The sequence below is a fragment of the Falco naumanni genome, chromosome 4 (assembly GCF_017639655.2).
Source record: "Falco naumanni isolate bFalNau1 chromosome 4, bFalNau1.pat, whole genome shotgun sequence".
NCBI classification, from domain to species: domain Eukaryota; kingdom Metazoa; phylum Chordata; class Aves; order Falconiformes; family Falconidae; genus Falco; species Falco naumanni.
The window spans coordinates 21,250,349-21,272,656 of NC_054057.1; the positions used below are offsets into that span (position 1 = coordinate 21,250,349).

Below are 22,308 nucleotides of genomic sequence, written 5' to 3' on the forward strand. Positions count from 1 at the left end.
AGATATGGTTAAGGGAAAGGGAAGCTCCACCAGTGGACAATGCAGAGCATCTGGAGCTGGGCTTTCAGAAACAGTCAAAAGACAAAACCCCTCTCTCATCTGTGACTACAGAGAAACTCCAGAAATACTAACTGCACTACACCAGGGCAAGCCTTTGTCAGTACCTCCTAAACAACCACTGAAATGCAACCAAAATGTGATAGCCCTAAACTGTAACTCGTGGTTATCCCCATACTCGAGGAGGTTGATAGGCTGTTACTTGCGCTCACTTGCTGGCATTGTCTCAGTCTTGTCTAACGATGTTTCTTGGCTAACTAGCCAGCTCTTACCCATGGCTGGGTTTTAAACCCAGACTAGATGAGACTGTTGAATGTATCGTGCAAGTCGGAGCAAAATGTGTCGCTAGCTCTCAAAAGGCTTTGCCCCAGCCTTTAGCTTTTCTCCATAATCTTCATCGTAACCTCACAGTGATTATAAGGAAAGGAGGTGAATGCTGAAATTGTGACTTTTCACATAAAAGCTCTTTTTCCCAGAAGGCTACCTCTTTACTGCTAGCCCTGAGGCTTCTGGGGCTACCTGGAGAAATACATCAAAGAAATGATAAATGAAATCCCCCTACTGATTACTGTTCTTTGTCCAGCATCAGGAGGGGATTAGATCTGCCGCAAAACCTGCAGTTTCCATATCAGCCGAAGGCTGATAGGAATTTGGGTATCTGACACAGAGACACAATGGATCCTTATCACAGTTTTTTTAAGTAGTTTAGCCCTATCCCCAGTCTGTAGCTGAGCTGCAAAGCACCGACAGCTCTTTCCTTTTCTCCTAGAGGACCCTCAGGACAATGGGGCAGTCTCATAAGGAGAACCAACGTGCTGCAACATTGCAGTGAAAAGGATCAACTGTAAGCAGAATTCTGCAAGCATCACCTCCCATGCAAAAATCCCACTGATTTCAACCTGCACATTCCAAGTGCTGAGCACAGCTGGAGTCTACGGTTCCCCAGGGCGGGAACAGCCACGCCGCACACGCTGCAGCTGTATTCCAGCAACGCTATCACAGCAGCTCACAGACTGCTGCTTCACAGAGAGCTAAGCCTTCCTACTAGCTGCACTGTGGCCATGCTCAAACGACTAGCTGATGATGAGACCTGCAAAACAAACACAAATATTATAACCCAGGACCTACCCTATTTTCAGAAATCGTTTTAAATCTAAGTGGAAGTAACCAGACTTAAAGATGACACCAACTTACGTGCCATTAAATTTGTGTGTCTTATTTTTCTATAAAATTACAGCTCAAGACAAAGACATTAGGTATATAATTATAGAGAGACAGTTCATTTTCTCCTCCATTTGGTTTTCACTTTTTAGTGAACCTCCAGGGATAGAGGTCCTTTGCAACAGCCTGGACCAAACCACAAAAACCCAGGGAAGGGCTACCAGAAGCTTTAATGGATCTGGACTGTTTAGAAGTTTTTAAGGCAAATGCAAGTTGATTTTGTCTCATTTATCTCATTTCACTGCACCAAAACCAAATTCACAAGTGGAAAAATCTGTGCTAGATACGAGAAAGTCACAAAATACTGGCCACAGGGTGGATCCTGTGATCCACCATTTTCCTACAGGATCCTAAATCTCACTGATTTATACATCAAAGTGGTGTGTCGAATTTCCTTGTTAGCCTCCATTTCTAAGTCTATTAGTCTGAGATTGGGGTGGTCATGCAAGCTTTGGCCACTGTCAAAAGGTCCAGTTTATACCGCAGCTTTCAAACATTTTGCTTGGCATTCCTGGCACATCTGCTTTCCATTAGCCAGCCACTCAATGTTTATTATTCCACATGTTAACTATCATACGCTCCTTGTGTGAAAAGTTCAGGTGAACAATAACCTATTTATCATCTTTGAGAGATCCAAACCTGTCCTCCCCACACAGAAAAGGCACTTTTTGCACGGGCACTCCAAGCTTGAGCCCTTAACAAAATAATCTGGGATACACAGGACCCTTCTGTGACCCAGTTATTTCTGAATTGTCTACTATACTATGGTTTTATTTGGGGTGTGCTGCACATACACGGTAGTTCTGAAAAGTAAACTGTGGGACCACATAGGACTTGTTATCGGCATGAGATATGCCAGAAGCAGCAGAGTTATCCAGCTTAATAATGTGAAAAACACTGAATTTAAGCATCCAGATAGCAAGACAGATGCTGTGTTGATGCCAGCGACTTTAAAAAAACCCGAACAACAAAAAAATCAAAAAACATTCCAAACCCCTCAAACCCCCCACACCCTGGGACAAAATTTTTTGCAGGTGTAATTCAACTAAAATCAGCAGAATTAAGGCAAGGAATTTGCAATTCCCAGAGTGGTATTCGCTACAAATAACATGAAGAGAGAAACACAGCAGTTGTGATAACACAGCAGGCTCTCTTGTTTATGAGCGACATAATTCACACACCTCAGCAACTGGCCCTGGTATAAGAGAGGTTCTGGGAGGAATTTGGCAGTAACAAGCCTGTCATCCCACAGACCAGCAAGAAAATACTACAAATTTGGAGGCTGACATGACGCAGTTTCGTGGTTCACCTGCTGATTTCTACTGAGTCACTTCTAGCATCACCCTATTAAAACCAAGTTGCACACTCTTAGCCCTCTCGCTCAGGTGATGGGGACTGACCAGGTGGCACTAGCAATGCTAGAAAAGGCTTGGGATATCTTCCAGAATGGAGACGGTGACTGTAGTGCCCAAGCTGTGAGACTGGGGTTTTGGTAGAGGCTCCTCTGTAAGAAATGAATAGTCCAAGCTCAACCTCATCTCCGATTTCAGAGAAGAGCAGAACCTTTGGAAAGAAATGAAAGAGTAGGTGATGCTTCCCTACCCTCCTCGGGAGTGCTTACAGAGCTGCATGTCCCAGGTGAAAGCAAGCCATGCCCCTGTCCTCAGCAACATCACCAACAAAACTGGGACCACGCTGGTTGGACCGGTCACAGCATGCATGAAATCAGGTGAGATGTTTAATTACCTTGCCTTCCCTGACACATGATAAGTTAGTCCAGGCATCCCAGTGTGATACATTAAACAAACTATGCTCACAATTAGTTGACAGCAGCAGTGACATGAGATATTAAGCAAAGTTTAATTGTCACCTTGTCAAAAGGGCATGAACTGAAGTTATTTTTACCTCCTTTTGTCCACTGTGTTTATTTGATTCCCTAACTATAGTATGCCATTACTGCAGCCACAAAGGGCTTTTTGAAAACCATCAGGACCCCGCTGAAGGATGTCTATAACAATACATAAATTGACTTCTATTTTGAGTCAATATTAAGAGTTTATCTAAAGTAAACATTAATTCCGTCTTCCCTATAGTCAGCATCCCTCCCAGAAATACACACTGTTATTCTGAACCTAAAAATAAGCTAGTGACTTCATGCATTGGCCGCTTATGCTCAGTCTTCCGACCCTATATGAAACAAGCAGAGGACCCATGCTGTCCCTGAAAGTCACCCCCACCTTCTGCCTCTTTAAAAACTTATTTCCACGGAGACCCTGATGTACAAGCCCTGGCAAGGGACAGCAAAGACAAATAAACTGAAACACTTAAGAAATGATTGCACATACCAAAAAAAAAAAAATAAAAAAAATATCGCAGGATATAGAAGAGGGGCTGAGCAGACCACCTGTACAAGGTGACGCTGCTGCCACCCGGCAGCGCTGTGCCACGCAGCGCTCCGGCCCAGAGGATGCTGCTGGCTCCGCCAGAACTTCTGGCTCGCCCTGCCAGCTTATCGAGGTATCCACGTGCCCCCCCCCATCCAGGAGGCGCGAGGCTCAGTCCAGCTCTCCAAGCAAAAAGGCTGTCTCTGATCACTAAACTTGTTTTTTTAAAAGGTGGTTTCACACCACCACAAGTAACTTAAGGCAGGATTATCTGCCCGTGCTTGAAAGCCTGAACACAGCTGGTCCCACACATGGCCGTGCGCAGCAATGCCACACAGCAACCACGCGCCTCCGTGTAAGGCCTTCTTCATGCTGGCCTTGCCAAGAGAGCATTCTCCCCTCTTCTTCTATTACTGTGTTAAGCAAGTAACAGTAAAAAAAACCCAAACCAAAACATTAAAACCCCCTACAGCTGTCAGTCAGACAGGCCCACAGAGAAAGGCACGGCCCCATTCCCAGGACTGGCACAGCAGTTCTGTGTTTACGCACCGGCTGAACAAGGAGAGTTCTGTAAGACCAGCACAACTTCCACAGTATTTTTAGGTAGCATGGGGATATCCTCATCCTGAGGAAAAGTACAGGCAACCGGGATCTCTCCTGCTCGCCCTGTGTTTATAGCAACTTTTCCCTGGTCCATTCTAGAAGTGAGGTCCCACCATGGCAGAACCTGCGTAAAATACTGAGACACTCTGCTTCACCTGAAACTGTGTAACACCCTGAGAATCATCACCTCCTGAACGTGCTACCCGAAGCTGAGGGGGAAAAACCCCACACTTAACCAAGCCAGACATCTCCTGTACTGAATTTGTGGTTGGATCAGGTTTGAATTCAGTGAGTAACAGCACTGGAATCTGGGGGCTGGAGCATGCTGTGCTTGAAATAATGAGCAGATAACTGGCCATGGCTGCAGGGCTTCAAGGTGAGGACAGTCTCTTTCCATGTGTAAACACTTTTCAGGGAAGTCAAAGCTGGAATTCAGTGTGAAAAGCAAAACATTCGCTCTCTGAAGATAGCTCAGCCTATTACTATTCTCAATACTGTAAAGAAAGACAAGGAAGACTCTAGTCTTTCACCTCTTCCCTCCTCTCTCTTTTTTCTCTCTTTTTTTTTTTTTTGCCACTTGTTAAAATTCTAAAAGAACCATATAGCTCTGCTCCTAGCCTAGGCTATGAGGAAGGGAAATAACCTCCATTATTTTTAAGGCATACTACTCTGTATATTATAAGCCCTAGACAGCCATCACAACAACATACACCTGTAAGAATCGTTGCATTGGCTATGTCTTGGTTTTGTGTTGTTTGCAATTCATCTATTTCAAGCTTTTAAACCATCTCCAGTGGGCTTTTTCACTTCTAGGCCTAGGGAAGCACCACCCGTTTTGTTAAGGGATAAAGGAAAGCCTATCATTTTCAATCCTGCAGTTCATTTCCAGAAAAATTTGCTGCATCAGCAAGGACGATAATTTGGTAGGATCCATAAAGATATATATAGATGCATAAGTGAACCAGAATATCCAGTTACACTAACACAGGATATTCCATTCCAGCAATTCTCACGTCTTGGAGCACACAATCTCATGGCCAGCGGGGAGGTCTGCTTCTGGGCAGCTTGTGCCTGCTCACGGCCGATGGCTTCTACCCCCTCCCACAATGGGTGATCAGCTGCGAGAGCAGCCACAGCGTTGGTCAGAGACACAGCCAACGTGGTAAACTCAGAACTTCAGCACAAAGCCAGAAATATATTTAATACTTCTCATCTGATCTGCCATGATGAATCTTAAATCTCAAATAACTACTCTGTACCTACTTCTTTCCTCATTTAGATACTCATTCTTAGTTTCCCATTTCAGCTGTTTCTCCAGAGCTTGTGGCTTGAGAGAGAAAGACTGGCAGGACTCGGCAGAACCAGGAACTTACAGTTCAGGAACCACAGAGCTTATGTCATGTTGGCTGCACAGAGAGAAGCCTGTTCTAAGTTCGTACATGCTGTTTGTTTGATCATTTTGATTAATTTGCAAAAGATATACTACCGCCTCATCCAAGTTAGAAAATGTCTAAGTGCTTCCCCTGCTCCAATAAAGCTGGACGATGCTTAATGCAGCTAAATTCAACAGCTATTTTTCTTGCAGACATCAGCACTATAACAAGTAGGAATCACAGATCTAAACAAGAAGGCTAAATACTTTCTTGGATCACTGAAGTTTCCAAAATATAAACAGTGGCAAAGATTACAGCATACACTCTGCTATTCATCCCTTTTCCTTTCGGTGAAGTTAAACGCTTACAGAAACGCTGGAAATTCAAGCCTTCCAGCCACAAAGAGAGGCTGGTACAGCTCAGCAGGCAGAGATGTCTGTGCCGCAGGTGTGCCAACCTGCTCCGACATCAGCCCCCAGGGTGCCCCCCACACCCTGGTCCTGCTCAGCCCCCAGGGCCGCGCGGGCCTTGGTCTCTGTACCTGCCAAACCAAAGCGGATCTGCTCACAGCAAGGCGCCTCATTAGAAACCCACCACCTCATCCTTTTGCCCAAGGGCCCCCAGGTGATGACGTGACCTGGGCTGTTCTGGAAGCTGCAACCAAGAGAGGCAAGTCAAGTGTTAGAGCAGATGTCTGCACCGCACCTGTACCTCCATCGCTGCCCACTGCTGCACCGTGATGTGCACGCAGGGCCGTCAGGTAACACGGTGTTACCGCGGGCTTAATCACCGCTCCTCTGAAATGTCAGTTGGTATTAAGCGGCAACTGCATGACGTAATAGCTGTCACGGTTCTACAACTGAAAAAATCTCTAGAGACATGTTACTTGGAGTCAACATGCCTTCGAGATCACTGTAACACATCGGAGAAACGAACTCAGTTATTAACAAAGGAAGACTAGAACTGGTGTAACCGGGAGCCTGTGAGAGAAGAAAGTATTAAAGGTGGCATCTCCTAGATCACAGACACAATGTGCAGTAACATGCAACTTCATGCCTACTTCTGTTCTAGCATCTCTAGTTTGCAACATTATGAATATACACAACCAAATAAGAGTCTGAAAATCCCACGCTAGCAATGCTTTTGAAGACCAGTGTCTAGGAACAGCCATGAGGATTCTTATATAGCTGCGTCTGGATATTCCACGCACTGAGGAGAGGCTGCCAGTTTTTGATCATCCTGATGTGCAAATGAAAACCAAATTTCTCTATTTAACAAACTCCATAGAGGAAAAATAAATATTTTCCGTAGCACACATGGATGGACAGTAAGACTGTATGCAAGACTTACAAAATGAAATCAATCATCTCAGTATTCACCCTACTTTTCGGAGAATCTGGAATCCTTATTTTAGAGGAGACAACCAGATGCCACATACTATGTAGGAGAGAAAACACATTTTAGTATAGCTTACAGAAAGAGGGACCATAAATGGCAGAACTGGAAGTTGGATGGATTTACAGATAACGTTTCATAAAATGTTTGACCCAGTATGTTGCCAATAAACATCAGCATAGACACTGAAATAATACAGGTATTTTTCATTTAAATTCACAATGTTTAATCCTCAGGATACTAGAGGACGCTTGATAAACATCTGAAGTCTTATCTTTATAAATATATCCACACTTTTTTTCTATGCATGTGTGTATGAGTCCATAAAATGATAAATACGATGTACACTGCATCTCAGACTAGGGGAAAGTTCAACATAAGACAGTCCAAATAAAAGATGCTGCTGCAAAAGAATGTAACAATCCGATCTGAACAAGCTTGGGATCCTCTAACCTTTGCTAAAAAGGCAGCCAAAACGTTGACACAGCCTTTGGCTTTTAGCTACATGTGTCTAAACAAGGCTATTTTATAATCAGAAATACTTGTGGCCTGGAGTGTATTAGTTTATAGTCACACTGGCACTACTTGCATTATTCTATGACACTCCAACAACAAAAATCACTAGTCAAAGTGAAACTTTCATTTTCCTGCTCTCACTCTAACTAATTTCCTTTATTTAAACTCTAAAACAGTGTCTTATTTATATATTCTCTTTAAAAAAAAATCTAGCAGCAGTTAAAATTTCAGTCTGACAAAACTCTTGTACTTAACACACTTTCCCATTATGTTAAGGAATAGTTATGTGATTGCCTATGAGTTATATATGGAAGAGAAAAAATATAATTTTTTCAAAATGTGAATTTGGGGAGTGGTTATCTGATTTTAGCTTAAAATAAAGAATCAAAGATAACACTATAATCCCCCTTGCACTCTTTTTTAGGTCACTTAAGGGAAAAAAAAATACTTACTCCATCCAATGTTGTATAAGTATTACACAGATTATTCCAGTTTGCTCTGCTGCACTTAGGTCACGCTTGACAGAGTACAGTCTGTAAATAGTATCTTTCATGGAGAGGGAAAAGAACAAAACCAGAAAACGTGAAAAATAGCCTATTTGTGAGGACAAGAGAACTGTAAGCAATCATAGTGATACTGTCAAAATAACAGATCCCTGTATTTAATTTCCCAAAGCCTAAGACAACATATACCATACGTGGAAACCTGAAACTCAAATCATGTTTTAGATTGCTGTAATGACAGTGATAGCACAATCCTACAAATCCTCAGCCAGGCACAAAAGGAACATGCATTTTTCAGAGCCAAATGCACCCATGTCAAGTCTGGTCCAGGCTGCGGCTGTGTCAGGCAGCACGCTGGAGGATGCCATCCTGCTCCGCAACAGAAGTAAAGAGGTCTCGTAAGTGAAACCATTACGAAGAGTATCAGTCTTTTAAACCAAATACAATACATTTGATGTTTGATAAATGGAAAGAGCTCAGAAAAAAACCCACCTAAACCCTCCCAAAGCTACAAATAATAAAGCAGCAAAAAAATGGCAAGATTTTGCCAGAGACAAGGCAGTGGGAAATAAAGACATAACTCTGGACCCTTAACTATCAAAGGCAAGCCATGTCCCTTCAGATCATGAGCAGTAATTTAAAACCAGACGTATTCTTGAGACAGCTAGCAGCCAGAATAGACCTCAGAGCACTCAAATTGTTGCATCTTCTCCCAGCTTCATTAGAATACAAAACTGCGCAAAAAAAAATCAGTTTTTTTATTTCTTTTCCTGATGACAAAAAAGGTGAATCCCAGCCCATTTGGGACCCCTCCACCCCAAAAAAATACCCCAAAACCAAAACAAAACCCAACGGTATCAAACATCCTACATGTCACTGGCGTGTACTTATTGTTTTGGACTCAAATATTAGGCTGCTCTCTGTGCCCTGACCTGAGGGTAAACTAACTGGACAGGACATGGAAAACCACTGGACATGACAAGCGAAATAGCTGAACTTGACAGGGAACAGTCTGAGAAGCTGATAAAAAGGGCAGTGTTGTTTATGAGGAATTGCTGGATCTAACAGGTGGTTATGGGGGAAAGATTGGCAGTTATGGGAGAGTTATGAAGAAAAGGCTGAACTCCATAGGTGATCAGAAGTGAATACTGGGGATGCAGAGTCTTGAAATGCCAACAACGTTGAGGTAATCGCAAATATCACAGGATAAGCTAAGATTATCTAGACAACTGTGTGAGAAATACTGAAATTTGGTACACAGAAATAGAAAATTCTGGGTAGTGCCCTTGGGCACAAGAGCTGAAGCTGGACAACAAATCAAATCTGTCACTCTGGACCACTGCACACAAGCCAAACCTGCTTCTGCAGTCAGGAGGACCCCCTATTATCCTTGGCTAACAGGACAGCACCCAGAGGAACCGACTGAGCATCCTTGTAGCAGGATGAAGGTTCTAGGCCTGACATTATCTGCAACTAACACCTCCTAACAGTACGCAGAAGAATCTTTCAGGCAGGCAGTATATTTAGGCAGCCTGCTTATGTTCAGAGATGAGCTATTCAGAGGATTGCTGCTCCTATAAAACTTCTAAAACTTACCTTCATGGAGGACTGATCACCTTGAACCATCCTGCCAAATGAGCACATGCAGTACAGATGACAGTTACTGATAAATATCAAAGTAGGTGGAGAACGAGTTCAGTTCATCCATACTTGCATATCGCTTCAGAGGAACACAACTTACATGCCAAAATGACCAGGCAGGCATTACTTAAAAGAACAAAAATAGATAATTCAAAACTTTTACAAAGCAAACTTCCCTACTCGCTATATTCTCACACCAGCTTTTCAGCTCACCATGTGTCTGTTCCACAGGTTGTGACCACTTGAAAATTTGAAGGTCTCCACTGACTTCTTACAGTTCAATGTACCCGAATAGCTCTTCTTATGAGAGGGATTTCAGCCTGGAAATTTCTCAGCAAAGGATGTCTCAAACAGGAATAAGAACAAAACCGGTGGATCCGTTCAAAAGAAAAAGTCACCCCAAGGAAGTTCCAAAATTATACAGTAAATAAACTTTATTTCATCTCAGCTCTTGTCAGATTAGTCCTGTCAACAGTCACAGATCAGCATATGATACAGTTATGTATTAAGTATTTACAATTTACAGTAACGTACTTTTTATCCAGAAAATATAAGTACAAAAGCTAGGAGTAAACAAATGAGGTACTGCAATTTGGATTTATTGTAGGCAAAAGCATATAGAAGTGACCTTTAGCAAACAATCGTAAGATCAGATTGGGAAAGAGTAGTCATCAAGAGTGCCTAGTTCATCAGGAAAATCACCTCAACCGCTACCCATCCAAAAATGTATTGCACAATTCATTCAAAAATAAAAAAATAAATAGAAGAAACAAACCATTTATTTCAACTCTTAAAAAACACCCAGTAAAGCCTGTATAGAGATACAGTAGTGGGCAATTCCTTCCTAGGATAAAGTCTTTTCTCTCCTTTAAAAAAATAACCTTTAACACAAAATAGAAGACAGTGTTCAATAGAAGAGAAAAAAAGACTCATCACCAAATAACCCCTGATTAGCGTTTCTTGTCAAGGCAGTTTTATCTATATTCATGGTCCAAAGGTGTCACTGATTTTTGGTTCTTGCTATTCCATTTGTGACCGTGAATAATAGCTTTTCTTCTTGTCCCTTCTCAAGGGACAACAACAGAGATATAAACATACTTCTAAGCAGCAGTGTCATGAGACATTCTCATCGCAATTTCTTCAAGATGGTCGTAGCCATGACTGGAAGAAGGAAAAGTTAGAACAAATGAACAAATGTGACATTATTGAGAGCAACTTAGAAGCATTTAATATTAAAATCATGACGACATTACTGTTTATTGATAGGAATAGGAGATGGAGAATTTCAGCTAAGTCAAATTGCCAAATTATTAACTGATCTTGAGCAAGTAATTCCATTCCAGTATCTGCAAAACAGTTGAGAAACTGTGATGAAAATAAAATAATCTGTACAAAAACAGTCCAGAGTCTCACTGGAAATAGACAGTCTACCATACTGTTGCATCTTAACCCAATGAAAACCAACAATGTCCTCTCTGCCTGAGGCTTATCATCAAAATTGAAACGATGAAGTAAAATTCTGGGGCTAGCAAAAAGCCTCCTCTACCAGGCAAATACTTACTGCTTTGAAGTTAGCATAATCTAAATTTCTCAGTTATATACATGCAAGATTATTATCCCATTTGCTGACTATCTACTGACATAAGTCACCAAAAATATTTGGGATACAGTAAGAAACTACAATCCAATAATGAAGTCTGAGGTTTCCATACATATTAGCTTAAGTTATGAAAGTGTAACAGGAAACAGCTGACATTAGGGTCAAAATCAAGCCCTTCTGTGATATGTTTCAAATGCAGCTGAGAACACCTGAACTTTTTACACGAGCACTACGGACAGCATGATGCAAACTTAAGTTCCAAACATGCTTTCTGCAGCAGTGTTGTAAATAGCTTTGCCCTATCATTACCAACAGTTCACTTATTTTGAACAGAGGGCTAGAAAAAACAGTTGCTGATTTTGTCAAGAAGTGATCAAGGCTAGGAGGCAAACAGTCCAAACTCTATTGCGCTTTAAGTGCAATAAAGTGCATCCGCTATTGTATTCAAAAGTTCAAAAGAACACAAAATCAAGTGGAAACCATGACTGCTTGCTAAGATGAGGAGATTTTTTCCTTTGAAACAGATATTATTCTGTACTGAAGGCTAAATTTGCATGGCTGCAAGAGAGAAAGATAGCCTGTCTACTGCATCGTGATAACCGGCAATGGAAACCACCGCAGTTAATCCATTTTGCTCCATCTTGCCCCAGCAGTGGTGCGTGCCGACCGCAAGGCATTTCAGCTGACAGACAGCGATTGCTTAACACCCCCTGAATCGCTTCCCGGCAACTGTGCAAAGGTTTCCAGTTGCAAAGTAGGAAAAGAAAAGCTGGGCTGACCTTACCCCTGTAGAATTCATCTGAAGAGTTTATTAAATATCATGCACCACTAATGACTCAAATTATCAAGTTTTTTATAAACTTATCAAGTTTTACCTTTGTATTTCCACAGCCCTCCTCTCTCAACTGCTGTTGCTCGTGTGTTGCTTGTTTAGCTCGGCTAGTCTGATGCAACCTGCATCTTTAGGCCTAAATCAGCTGTTTCTTTTCCGTAACGCTACAAATAGCGTTACAGATTCATAATGGAAGTAGCTTAATAACACCTGAAAAAGCACACAATAAACTGAGTGCGTAAAGCTCCCCACATTTTTCTTCCTGATCTCTCTGCTCTAGCTTCTCTTGATACCACATACTATGATTTGGAAAGGTACTGACGTTTAAATGCAACCATACCCAAATTCCTCTAAAAAAATGTTTCATCAATTGTTTATTAGAATAATCCGTTCTCTTATGTTTTAGATATAATAATTCATTTCAGGCAATACAGTATGTATGTCCCATAAATATGATTTATTTGCTTATTCAAAAAAGATGCCCAGAAAGTGAAAAAAGACAAAACTAAGCCAAGCACAATAAAATTCAATTACATATTAATTGATTTAAAATCTGATTTGGTTTTTTTCCTACCAAAAAAAAATAAATCTCTGTAGCTCAACCAACATTTGAAATTATGCTTATAACTCTGAAAGATTGGTTTTGAATCTGTTTACCATTTTTAAACTTGGCTTTTTAAAACAAAACATGATTAAGAGTAGGACAAAGTTATCATACACATGCAGAACAAAAAATTTTATTTTTTTTAAACAAAAAGAAGCAGGCAAGAAAAAAAAAGGCAGAAGAACAATTAATCTCAGACTACAAGTTTAATCTTTAAATAAAACAAGTATGTATTAGGCTTCACTCACCCACATGCTAACTAAGCACAGACTGATGGGATATTCAGAAGATACCACTGCGAGGTGAGGCAAACTACAAAGCCAGGAAGAAAACAGCTTATTGGACTACTTGGTTAACAGTGTAGATGAGAACTCTGTGGACATCTACTGCCTATGGATGAGACTGCTGTAGTTAGATCACAATAACTACGTAAAAAATGCTAGATTAGTGAAGGTGATAAACGTGCTAGATCAATGTATTGACCTATGGATTGGTTAAAAAGTTTTCAAAAACCTGTTAAACATATGCCCACTAAGAGGGTAAACAGTTACTCACAGATACTTAGTACTACACACATTTAGTCAATGAACAATTTACACAATATTAGTTATAGATGTTTTGGCTATAAACTAAAATACAGAAACAACAAAGATTTATGTTGACAAAGCATATTTAAATTGTAGTTCAGAACTTTATTGCTCATGAGATCTAAATACTGGATATTTTCAAACATCAGCATCGCTTCAGTACTAAGCATGGAGATGCACTACTGCCATGTTAGTAAAAACCAAAAATCAAGCATATTTTTTGACTGAATAGTTTATGAAGACCCCTCCAACTTTTTACTCCTGAAGAGAATTACAAAGGAATCGCCCCCAAAATAATTTGTGCTTCAGTAAACAAACTCTGTAACTTTGAAAGCAAAGAAAAAAAATACTTCTAAAACTTCCATAATATGCCCTATTATTTCAGTTTCCATTAGAAGTCCGATGTAATCTCTTTGTGAATTTCAAAAGGAGAAAATTCCTAGGCTGGAGCTGAGCCAGGAAGGGACTGCTACGTGAAACCCAAGAAGTTTTCCATCAGGACATGAAGCTCTTTGAATGACAATACTCTTAACAATCAAAGCACTTGGAGCCTGCAAAAATGTCACTGTATCTTGTAGCCAAAATTTAAATATCAAGGACCAAAATTTGTTGGATGAATTTGAATTTTATTTAGTATCAGAAATTGTGAATGTCTGCTTTAGGAAGACCAGGTTTTCAGTAAGCTGAAGAGACTGCAAAATAAGGTCCATCTCTCTAACCTCACTTTTGGCCAACAGAGAACTTAAAATGTTTCCTAGATAGTATTCTAGCTTGCCTTTTAAAAAAAACAAACCAAAAAAAACCAGCTTTCTACTTGAAGGTCAGAAAGAGAGAGCATCAACAGAAAATCATGTCTGGGATGCATGACAGTTATTGGAGCTGCAGTACTATCAGCATTTATATAATTCTAAAATTATTTTAAATATTTAAGATTGCAAGACACTCAAACTGACTGAGTGTACGGGGAAACACTGAAGTATTAACACTTTCCTCAAAGCTGGTATTTCAAGCGGAAGAAATAGCAGATTTTTTTTTTTAAATTTGTTACAATGGATCAAAAGGACTTTAATGTAACCACTTCAGCTGAAATGTTAGAATTTTTATTTTATTCTGTTTCTGCAAGTGCTAAATAAATATATATTCAAGGCCGGTGAAAGAAATAGAACGCAATTCTTCCTCTTACTTTAATTCCTAAATATTTCACTCAGCTGACCCACAAAGAGAGGGATTTGACTCCAGATACAATGTAGAGAAGATTATTACTGCAGTTTTTACCTTAATGAAAAATAGCTCCAATACATAAAATAATAATACCAAAGAAATGTTTGTACTTGTATATTCTTCCTCTCTTTTGGGTCCGTTTCTCAAACACAAATTCGCCTTTCTGGTAAATAGACCAGCTGGTAAATAACAAGCAACTGTCACATAATAAGAAGTGTATTGAAACAAAACCAAAGTCTTTAAGACACTTTTTTTTGACCTGTTCTGACCCAGACTGAACCTGATGTATTTTGATGTTTTTTAAGTACAAAAATAAAGCAGGCTCTTAAAAAAGACAACCACAAAACCCCAATCTTGTTAGGATAGTCACTTAAGACGTAAGTGTATATATCCCACTTCAAACACACGTATCCCAGGTGACTGAGGTAATCAGTTTTCTATTCTACAAGCCAAATGGCTCTTAGTTTTGCTATAGATTTTATCTCATGGCTGAAAAACATCTCAAGATATTTTTCAAGAAAACTGGTATGACTCCACAGAAACTTCTGAATTGAAGAAACTAATTTTGTGTCAGATTCATTTTTTGATTAGAAAATGAATCTGCAGAATAGCAGTGACAACTGAACCTGCTTTGTGCTGTTGTATGCACAGTTATCAGAAACATAGCTTCAATGATGATAAGAAATACTAGATAAGAAAATATGCTTGCTTTTTTTCTCATTTTTGCTATATACTCAAACCTACAGCTGGAATTTAACATCCCACTGAAGAAGAGGAAAGGAGGAAGAAAAGGAGTTCTCTTGAATGTGGACACAGGGAAAAGCAGACTTAAAAGAAAGTTTCTATTTCCTTATTCTTGCAACCTAACCTCTTGCATAAACTTGGTTTACTTATATGACTTACCAACGGTCGAGCATCTTCTCGTTCTAGTATCTTCTGAGTCTGATCTGCTGGGAATTTCAGCACTGTTGTTATAACCTTGGCCATTGTCTAAAAAGAAACAGGTATTCTTTAAGTAATACAAAGCACTAAAATGCTTTGTAATATTTTAAAACGCATTTCATTTAAGAAGACTGGATACTATTTTCAGTAATGTCAAATGAGTAATTACATTGTATATGCATGACATTATGGGAATTACATGAAAACCATGAAGCGTCTTCATTTCACATTGTCCCAAACTCCAGCTACTGTAAGACTATGTAAGTTGTAAGCTCTGTGTTATCCATGCTCTAACAACTGGTCCATTAATAAGACAATGTGCTGTTACAAATACTGCTCCTACCACATTTGTTCTCAGCGTGGCCTTTCTGAAAAGCACATTTCAGGTGAATGGCACCTGAGAGCGATTCAACTATACGGATTCAACTATATTTGCACCATCCGAATGTTTTGTAAAAAAATGAAACACTGAGAAAGTGGATCTAAATGTCAGATGTGGAACTCCAGTTGTGTAAATATTTTTAGCAGGTATACAGTAACCCCATATTTAAATAGTGAACATTTAAACATCTTCAGACAGAAGATGCAAGAGTAACAAATCTCTGTGCAAAACAGGCAATGATTATTATTTCCATTTTATAAACAGATGAGTGGGAAACTCCAAAAGGCACAAAACAAGGTCCAGGTGACTTTTGCAGGAAAGGTCAAACAGCTGCAGTGCAGCTCAGCACCAAGGTGATAGCTACAGAAGCAGTAACTGCTGCTCTTAAAGAATGTGGATGAGATAAGATTGCTCCTCTCAGTGTCTGCTGTTTATTACCAGTCTCACATGTGGAATGAAGAGGGAGGCTGCAGCAACAAAGCAGTCCTAGGACAAAAATGACTGCAGCTTAAAATGGAGAGGTAAAGCTTTAATGTGCAACAATTGTTTTAGTATATAAATTAATTAGGGATAGAAACCAAGTGAAAGCAAAAGAAACTAAACCCCATTGAACACTTTCAGCTCAAAAACATTAACGTACCAATAGTTCCTATAATTAAGTAGGAATGCCTCTACTGCAGTTCCCAGATATACAAAGGAATGTGCTCAATGCTACAGACTAACATCGCACTTTAATAATTTCTTTTGCCAAAAGCCTCATCACATTTATTTAGGGCTAAACAATTAGAAAGCACCGAGCTTACAATCTATTCAAACTCATTTTGACAGTGCTATCAAGGAAGTCCTCTCAACCATTTTCTACAGGACACAATGGCATGCAAATTTTAAAGAAAAACCAGCTAACACTTGCAGGTACTCCGTGAAAGCATAGATATGTAAGTGCCAACTTAAATAGGGGCTATCTAAAACCTTCTTTCCTGAAAACATCAATTTTGTAATTTACCACTAGCAATGACTTGAAATTCTCCAAGTTTTTGATGTCACAAGGGAGATTTCTGAAGCAGAATTATTCAACACTATTCACAGTTGCATAGTTATAAATCAAAGTTACAAGGATCGCAGAACTTAGGATATTATGTTTAATATAGGCTGACCTTATCACTCTAATAGTCTGTTCTGCCACTAAAAAATCCCTAGTAACTCTTTAAGTCTGTGAGTAGACACACATACGTTCCTTTCTGTGCATCTCTGTATCTACCTATGGAAAGACCCTAGGGCTTTCCCAAACGTAACAACTAGTTCTGCTTTAAGAGATGAGTTGGCATTCCCATTTCTTTCTACGAGGTTGATGTGTTTAAATATGAAATCTCTGAAAATAATATTTTTACAATGACAATGATCAGCCCCCTTCACAATTCAAGATCTGCTGGTCAAAGGCAGAAACTCCAAAATCAAAGTTTTACCTTTTGTTTTATACCCCTTGTTTTTCTGCAATGCACTAGAGCGTGTCAAGGTGCCAGAAAAAGATCTGCATAAATTTACGATTTCCGACACATGTATTCCATTACATTGTTCCACGCACCTAGCTGTATCAACACACACATTTACTACAGACATACAAAACTTGGACTGATTTTCTGGCCTCAGAGCACAATGAGCACCTCCAAACAGCACAGTGAATTTACAAGTACAACATCTAGGATTTCTGTGAGACTTAAGATTCAGTATGCAGTACAGCTGGACAGTAAAACTGTTCACGTGTCTGTAGAAAATATTGTTTTCTTTCACCTGGTAGTGTATATACCATTCCAGGTTCAAACATTCTGAACAAAGTGCATGCTTAGAAAAAAGCTGGCAATCTCATTTCATATATCCTGTCAAGGAAGAGGCAAAAAATAAAAAGTTGGATGGGAGGGCAAGCCCGTAAAATCCCCCAGTGAAGACATGCACACAGTGGTCAAACAGTTTACAAAGGATGTGATAGGGCAGGTTACACATTAGGACCAGAATTCCTGACTTTTAAATACTGAGCCACTATCAACATTTCTCCTCTGCCTCTACTGCTGTAATACAACTGATACATTCATTAATGTCTCTACTTAATACAATCCCAGGATAATTTACCAGGCTGCATAAATGGCAATCCACTCTAGACAGTTCGCACAGATTCTTCTGAACTACGTTCAATAAAGGAAAAATTATGTCTATAGAGATCACTAACTCCAATGCTGAACCACCTTCAAGACGTGGCATATATATTTGCACCATAAAGGGAGAAATGCACAGAGAAAGGCCACCTGAATGATATTACAAGAGAAAATTAGAAAAATTTGCTTTGTCTGGTCCAAGAAAGCAAAAGCTGAGAGAAAGGTATGTCTGTACTGAGGAGGTAAATCTCGATACAGACCTCTTAACTTGAGGACTGTGTTGTGGAAAAAGTAAAAAATGTATGTTAATACTTTACTAACACACTTAGATTGTGTATTGATTTTATCAATCACATTGTCATTGCTCATGATTTTCCAGTGCAGCAGCATGAAACCAGTTTTCAAGACACAACTCAGTAAATTTTGTGATTATATTATACAATCCCTATGAGAGCAGACACTAAGCTCAGTGTCTTCCAGCAACACATCTAATGGTTGAAAGAAAACCAGCAGATGAAGTCAGCTGGGAAGTACTTATTGAAGCAAAAGTGAAGAGACCAAAGTATCTTCATGTTTAGTAAAAATGCCAGCCTTCATTCCATTTTAATTTTCCACTAGTAAATACCAGTTCAGCTACAGCCTTGACCATCTAATAATAGAGGACTAGACAATACCAATTAAAAATTGCTAAGAGGTAATCAAATTAGTATAAACATACAATAGAGAGAAATACAAACACATTCAATTTGAACAACACTTGTCATTCTCCCTTAACTATCTACATTTAACTTCCCAAAGCTAAACACTGCAGTCCTTGGACAATTATTTCTGCTGGTTGTTTGCTTATACACTTCCCTTTTCAATCACCTCAACTGTCAAACAATGTCTTCTCAAGTTATCATAGGAATGTATCTTTTCTGATTCATTTTTTCTCCTCCCACTATTCATCGTTTTTTAGGAGCCAGTGTGCAGGCAATGTTGCAATGGCATCTTCTGGTTAAATACAATGTAATCTCCAGGGTAAATAATCACATATCTATGTCTACAAACACATACATAAATATAAATGCATAAAACCATAAATTTTGTTATGCGTATTTATTCACAAAGCTTTTAATCAAAGCATTTGATTATGCACAGACAGAAGAGAGCTAAAGTCAATTTAGTTTAACACTGCTGTTTGTTGCTGTTATTGAAGAAATCAAGTGCAAATTTTAGTACATCACTGATAAAAAGGAAAAAGAATATCCTCACAACTAGATAATCCAAAGTTTTGAGGCACGTATAGTAATGTTTTGAAGATCAGTAAGAAACAGCCTTAATGTGTGAAAAAGATGTTTTAGATAAGATTTTCTTGAATGCAAATCTGCTACGTCCATCAGTTATCTGCAGTAGTCGTCTGCAGCTGTCTCAAGACTTGTTTGAAGCTGAAATATTGCTGACATTTTTTTGCATTCACTCGTCTAAGTCCCTTACAATTCAAAATCATAACATCCAGTAATGTACGTGTTTTTCTTCAATGATTTCACTTGTTTGTTCTTAAAAGTAGGAGTGTCATCCGATGAGCCACAGGCTTGTGATCAGAAGGTAAATAGTGATTCTGGGTTTTCTGGATCAGGGATTTGTATTTTTAATAAAAAAGGAATTAATATCAAAGTGAAAAATGGGATAAAAAGAAAAAGAGGAATCCTATAAGAACAAGATGTCCTGCACAGACTAAGTTTCATTCTGTACAGAGGATAATGAGAACAATGCTAATTAACATAGAAACCGCCACAAAACCCCTTTGCTTAATAGTAGTCCAAGTTGAAAGCAGGGCAAGAAAGAATGGAAGAACTCCAGGAGGAGAAACAAAACAAATAGAAAAAATTCAGCCACATAGCACTTACCATCCAAGAAAAATGTTTGTGTTATGACATACTCCTTTTGAACCTGGTCAGTTTCTAAGCATCAGTATTGTTACAAGCTTGTAAAATTCCAACTTAAGAATGATTTCACAAGCTTGCAACATACAAGAAGCCTACTGTGCATTTTTTCACTACTTTTAAGAGTAAATTAACACTACCTAGAGAAGGTTTATAGATTTGGGAGCCCTATGGAACATTTTTAAGCAACAATTAAATAGGTGTTTCAACATCTTCAGAGCTACTGACAAACTTTTATTTAATCCCAGTTACCTACCATCTTTGTGTTAAGATGACATCAAAAGAGCACTTTCGCTAATGCTGTACATACCAGCTTTCACAGTACATTAAGCTTCACCAACAACAGGACTTTATCCAATAAATACACACCTACCTATAAAGGCTTTTGTCTTCACAGGTACATCAGTGACAGAATGACAACCCCCCTTCCCCCTGCCAATTATAATAGTATACCGAAAAAGTTTTTAAGATACAGATCATGCCTCTTCGGGGAAAAAAAAACATGAAAGCCTATTAAACCCTCTGTCAGTAATTAACAGGATATAACGAATCACAAACACATGGTACTTCAAATCTACAGTGCAAGGATCTTAACCTGTATTCTAACCTGAATCACATGTCAAACATATATACAAATTTCCATACCTTAGTTTCACGACCCATCATATATTCAAAGAGCACTTTCCTCAAGTATTCAAACTCAGTAGGCTCCCCAAAGAGGGAAACGTCGGTATGGTGAAGGTTTCCATCTGTGTAAACAAAAATAAGAGAATATTTATACTGACAGTCAGTCTCATGAATCTAAGTTTCACCAATGGCATGACAATGAACAAGAACAAATGCCAGATTCTGCACCTGGGACAGAGAAATAGCAGTTGCAAAGAGGTTTGGAGCTGCTGTTTGCCAGGAGACTCAGCAGCAGCCAGCAGTGTGCCCTGGCAGCCAAGGGGGCAAACCCCCACCCTGGGGTGCATCAAACACAGCATAGCCAGCCGGTCACAAGTCGTGGTTATCCCGCTGTCTTTAGCGCTGGTGCAGCCTCACCTTGGGTGCTGTGTGCGGTTCTGGGCCCCGCCATTCATAAAGGCTGTGAAGGTCCTTGTCTGCATCCCAGGGAGGCACCCAAGCTGGTGCAGGGGCTGGAAGGCATGGCCTCTGAGGAGCGGCTGGGGACATGGGGTTTGTCTAGTTTGGAGGGAAGGAGGCTGAGGGGCGACCTCACCGCTCTCTGCAGCTGCCTGAGGAGGGAGGTGGAGAGGGACGTGCTGAGCTCTGCTCCCTGGAACCCACTGCCAGGGCGTGTGGGAATGGTTCAAAGCTGCATCCATCAGGGGAGGTTTGGACTTGGCATGACGAAACATCTCTTTAGTGTGAGTGTGGTCAGACCCTGGGACAGGCTTCCTGGGGAGACAGGTGATGCCCCACGCCTGTCAGCGTTTGAGGCATGTGGACAGTGCCCTCTGTTGTGTTGTATTCCTCACACTCACCACGAGTCAAATACCGACGAGACTTATTTGGCTGATATGCACAGGGGTTTTCAGCTCCAAAAATGCGTTCAAGGACACATATCACAAAGGTTACAGGCGGAAATTGGATATTTTATTTATTACTGTGTCAGAGCAAGCAGTCTTGTAAAGGAACTCTAATCACAAGAAGAGAAATGCCCAGACATGTAACACAAGAAACGTCTAATCTAATATTTGTATTGTTAAAATTTTAAAGTGTCATAAAATGTGTATTTAATTAGCCAAGACAAATGGACAATTCCTCCCCACTCACTTTCAAGTGCCACTGCCTATACCACTCCCCCTAGGGATAGAGAAAGCTTTAGAACTCTGATATAGAGCTCTTTTACCTGTATGACAGAAAAACAAGCATAAAACAAATGCTGTATGATTTGCCCATCTTAAATCACACAGCAGCTCTATTGTAACAGACAAGATAAAACAAGGATGTCATAAAATATTACAGAGGTGTTTTAAAGGGATTGACATTTTAATGAATTGTCTAAACCAAAGCATATTTTCCAAACAAATGAAAAATGTATATGAACTTACCTCTATATGGTGTTCCAACTGATGTGACATACATATTCTTCTCATAATTTTTCAGACGGTCTTCCAGGACATGAATCTAAATACAGAACAGTCAACATGATCAACTGTGCTCACAAGCATCTAAAATAAGCATAACTGTAACAGTTTTCAGCTAAACATCATCTCCCTCTACGAAAGAGAAATACATTTGCCTTTTAAGGAAGAAAAACATTAAAAATTGTGTTATTAAAAACTTATCCCTAAACTACTTAAGGAAATGTGTCTACATGTGTATATACACATAAGAATATAGCATGTTATGCATATTAACATATTTAT

The 22,308-nt window shown here is 39.6% G+C and overlaps 1 protein-coding gene across 5 annotated transcripts in view; it reads right to left on the reverse strand.

Annotated features, from left to right (window-relative positions):
• Positions 1-10,109: 10,109 nt before the first annotated feature.
• Positions 10,110-22,308, reverse strand: part of GOLGA4 (golgin A4) — a 71,834-nt gene continuing 59,635 nt past the window's right edge. For 4 of the 5 annotated variants that reach the window (XM_040591102.1, XM_040591101.1, XM_040591099.1 and 1 more), the window contains 5 exons: positions 21,991-22,066; positions 20,579-20,682; positions 15,441-15,527; positions 12,978-13,041; positions 10,110-10,854 (listed from right to left, as the gene is read on the reverse strand). In XM_040591102.1, the coding sequence (XP_040447036.1) occupies positions 13,012-13,041; positions 15,441-15,527; positions 20,579-20,682; positions 21,991-22,066 (297 nt within the window). In that variant the 3' untranslated portion in view covers positions 10,110-10,854; positions 12,978-13,011. The remainder of the gene's footprint in view (positions 10,855-12,977; positions 13,042-15,440; positions 15,528-20,578; positions 20,683-21,990; positions 22,067-22,308) is intronic. The other variant, XM_040591100.1, reaches the window with a different exon arrangement.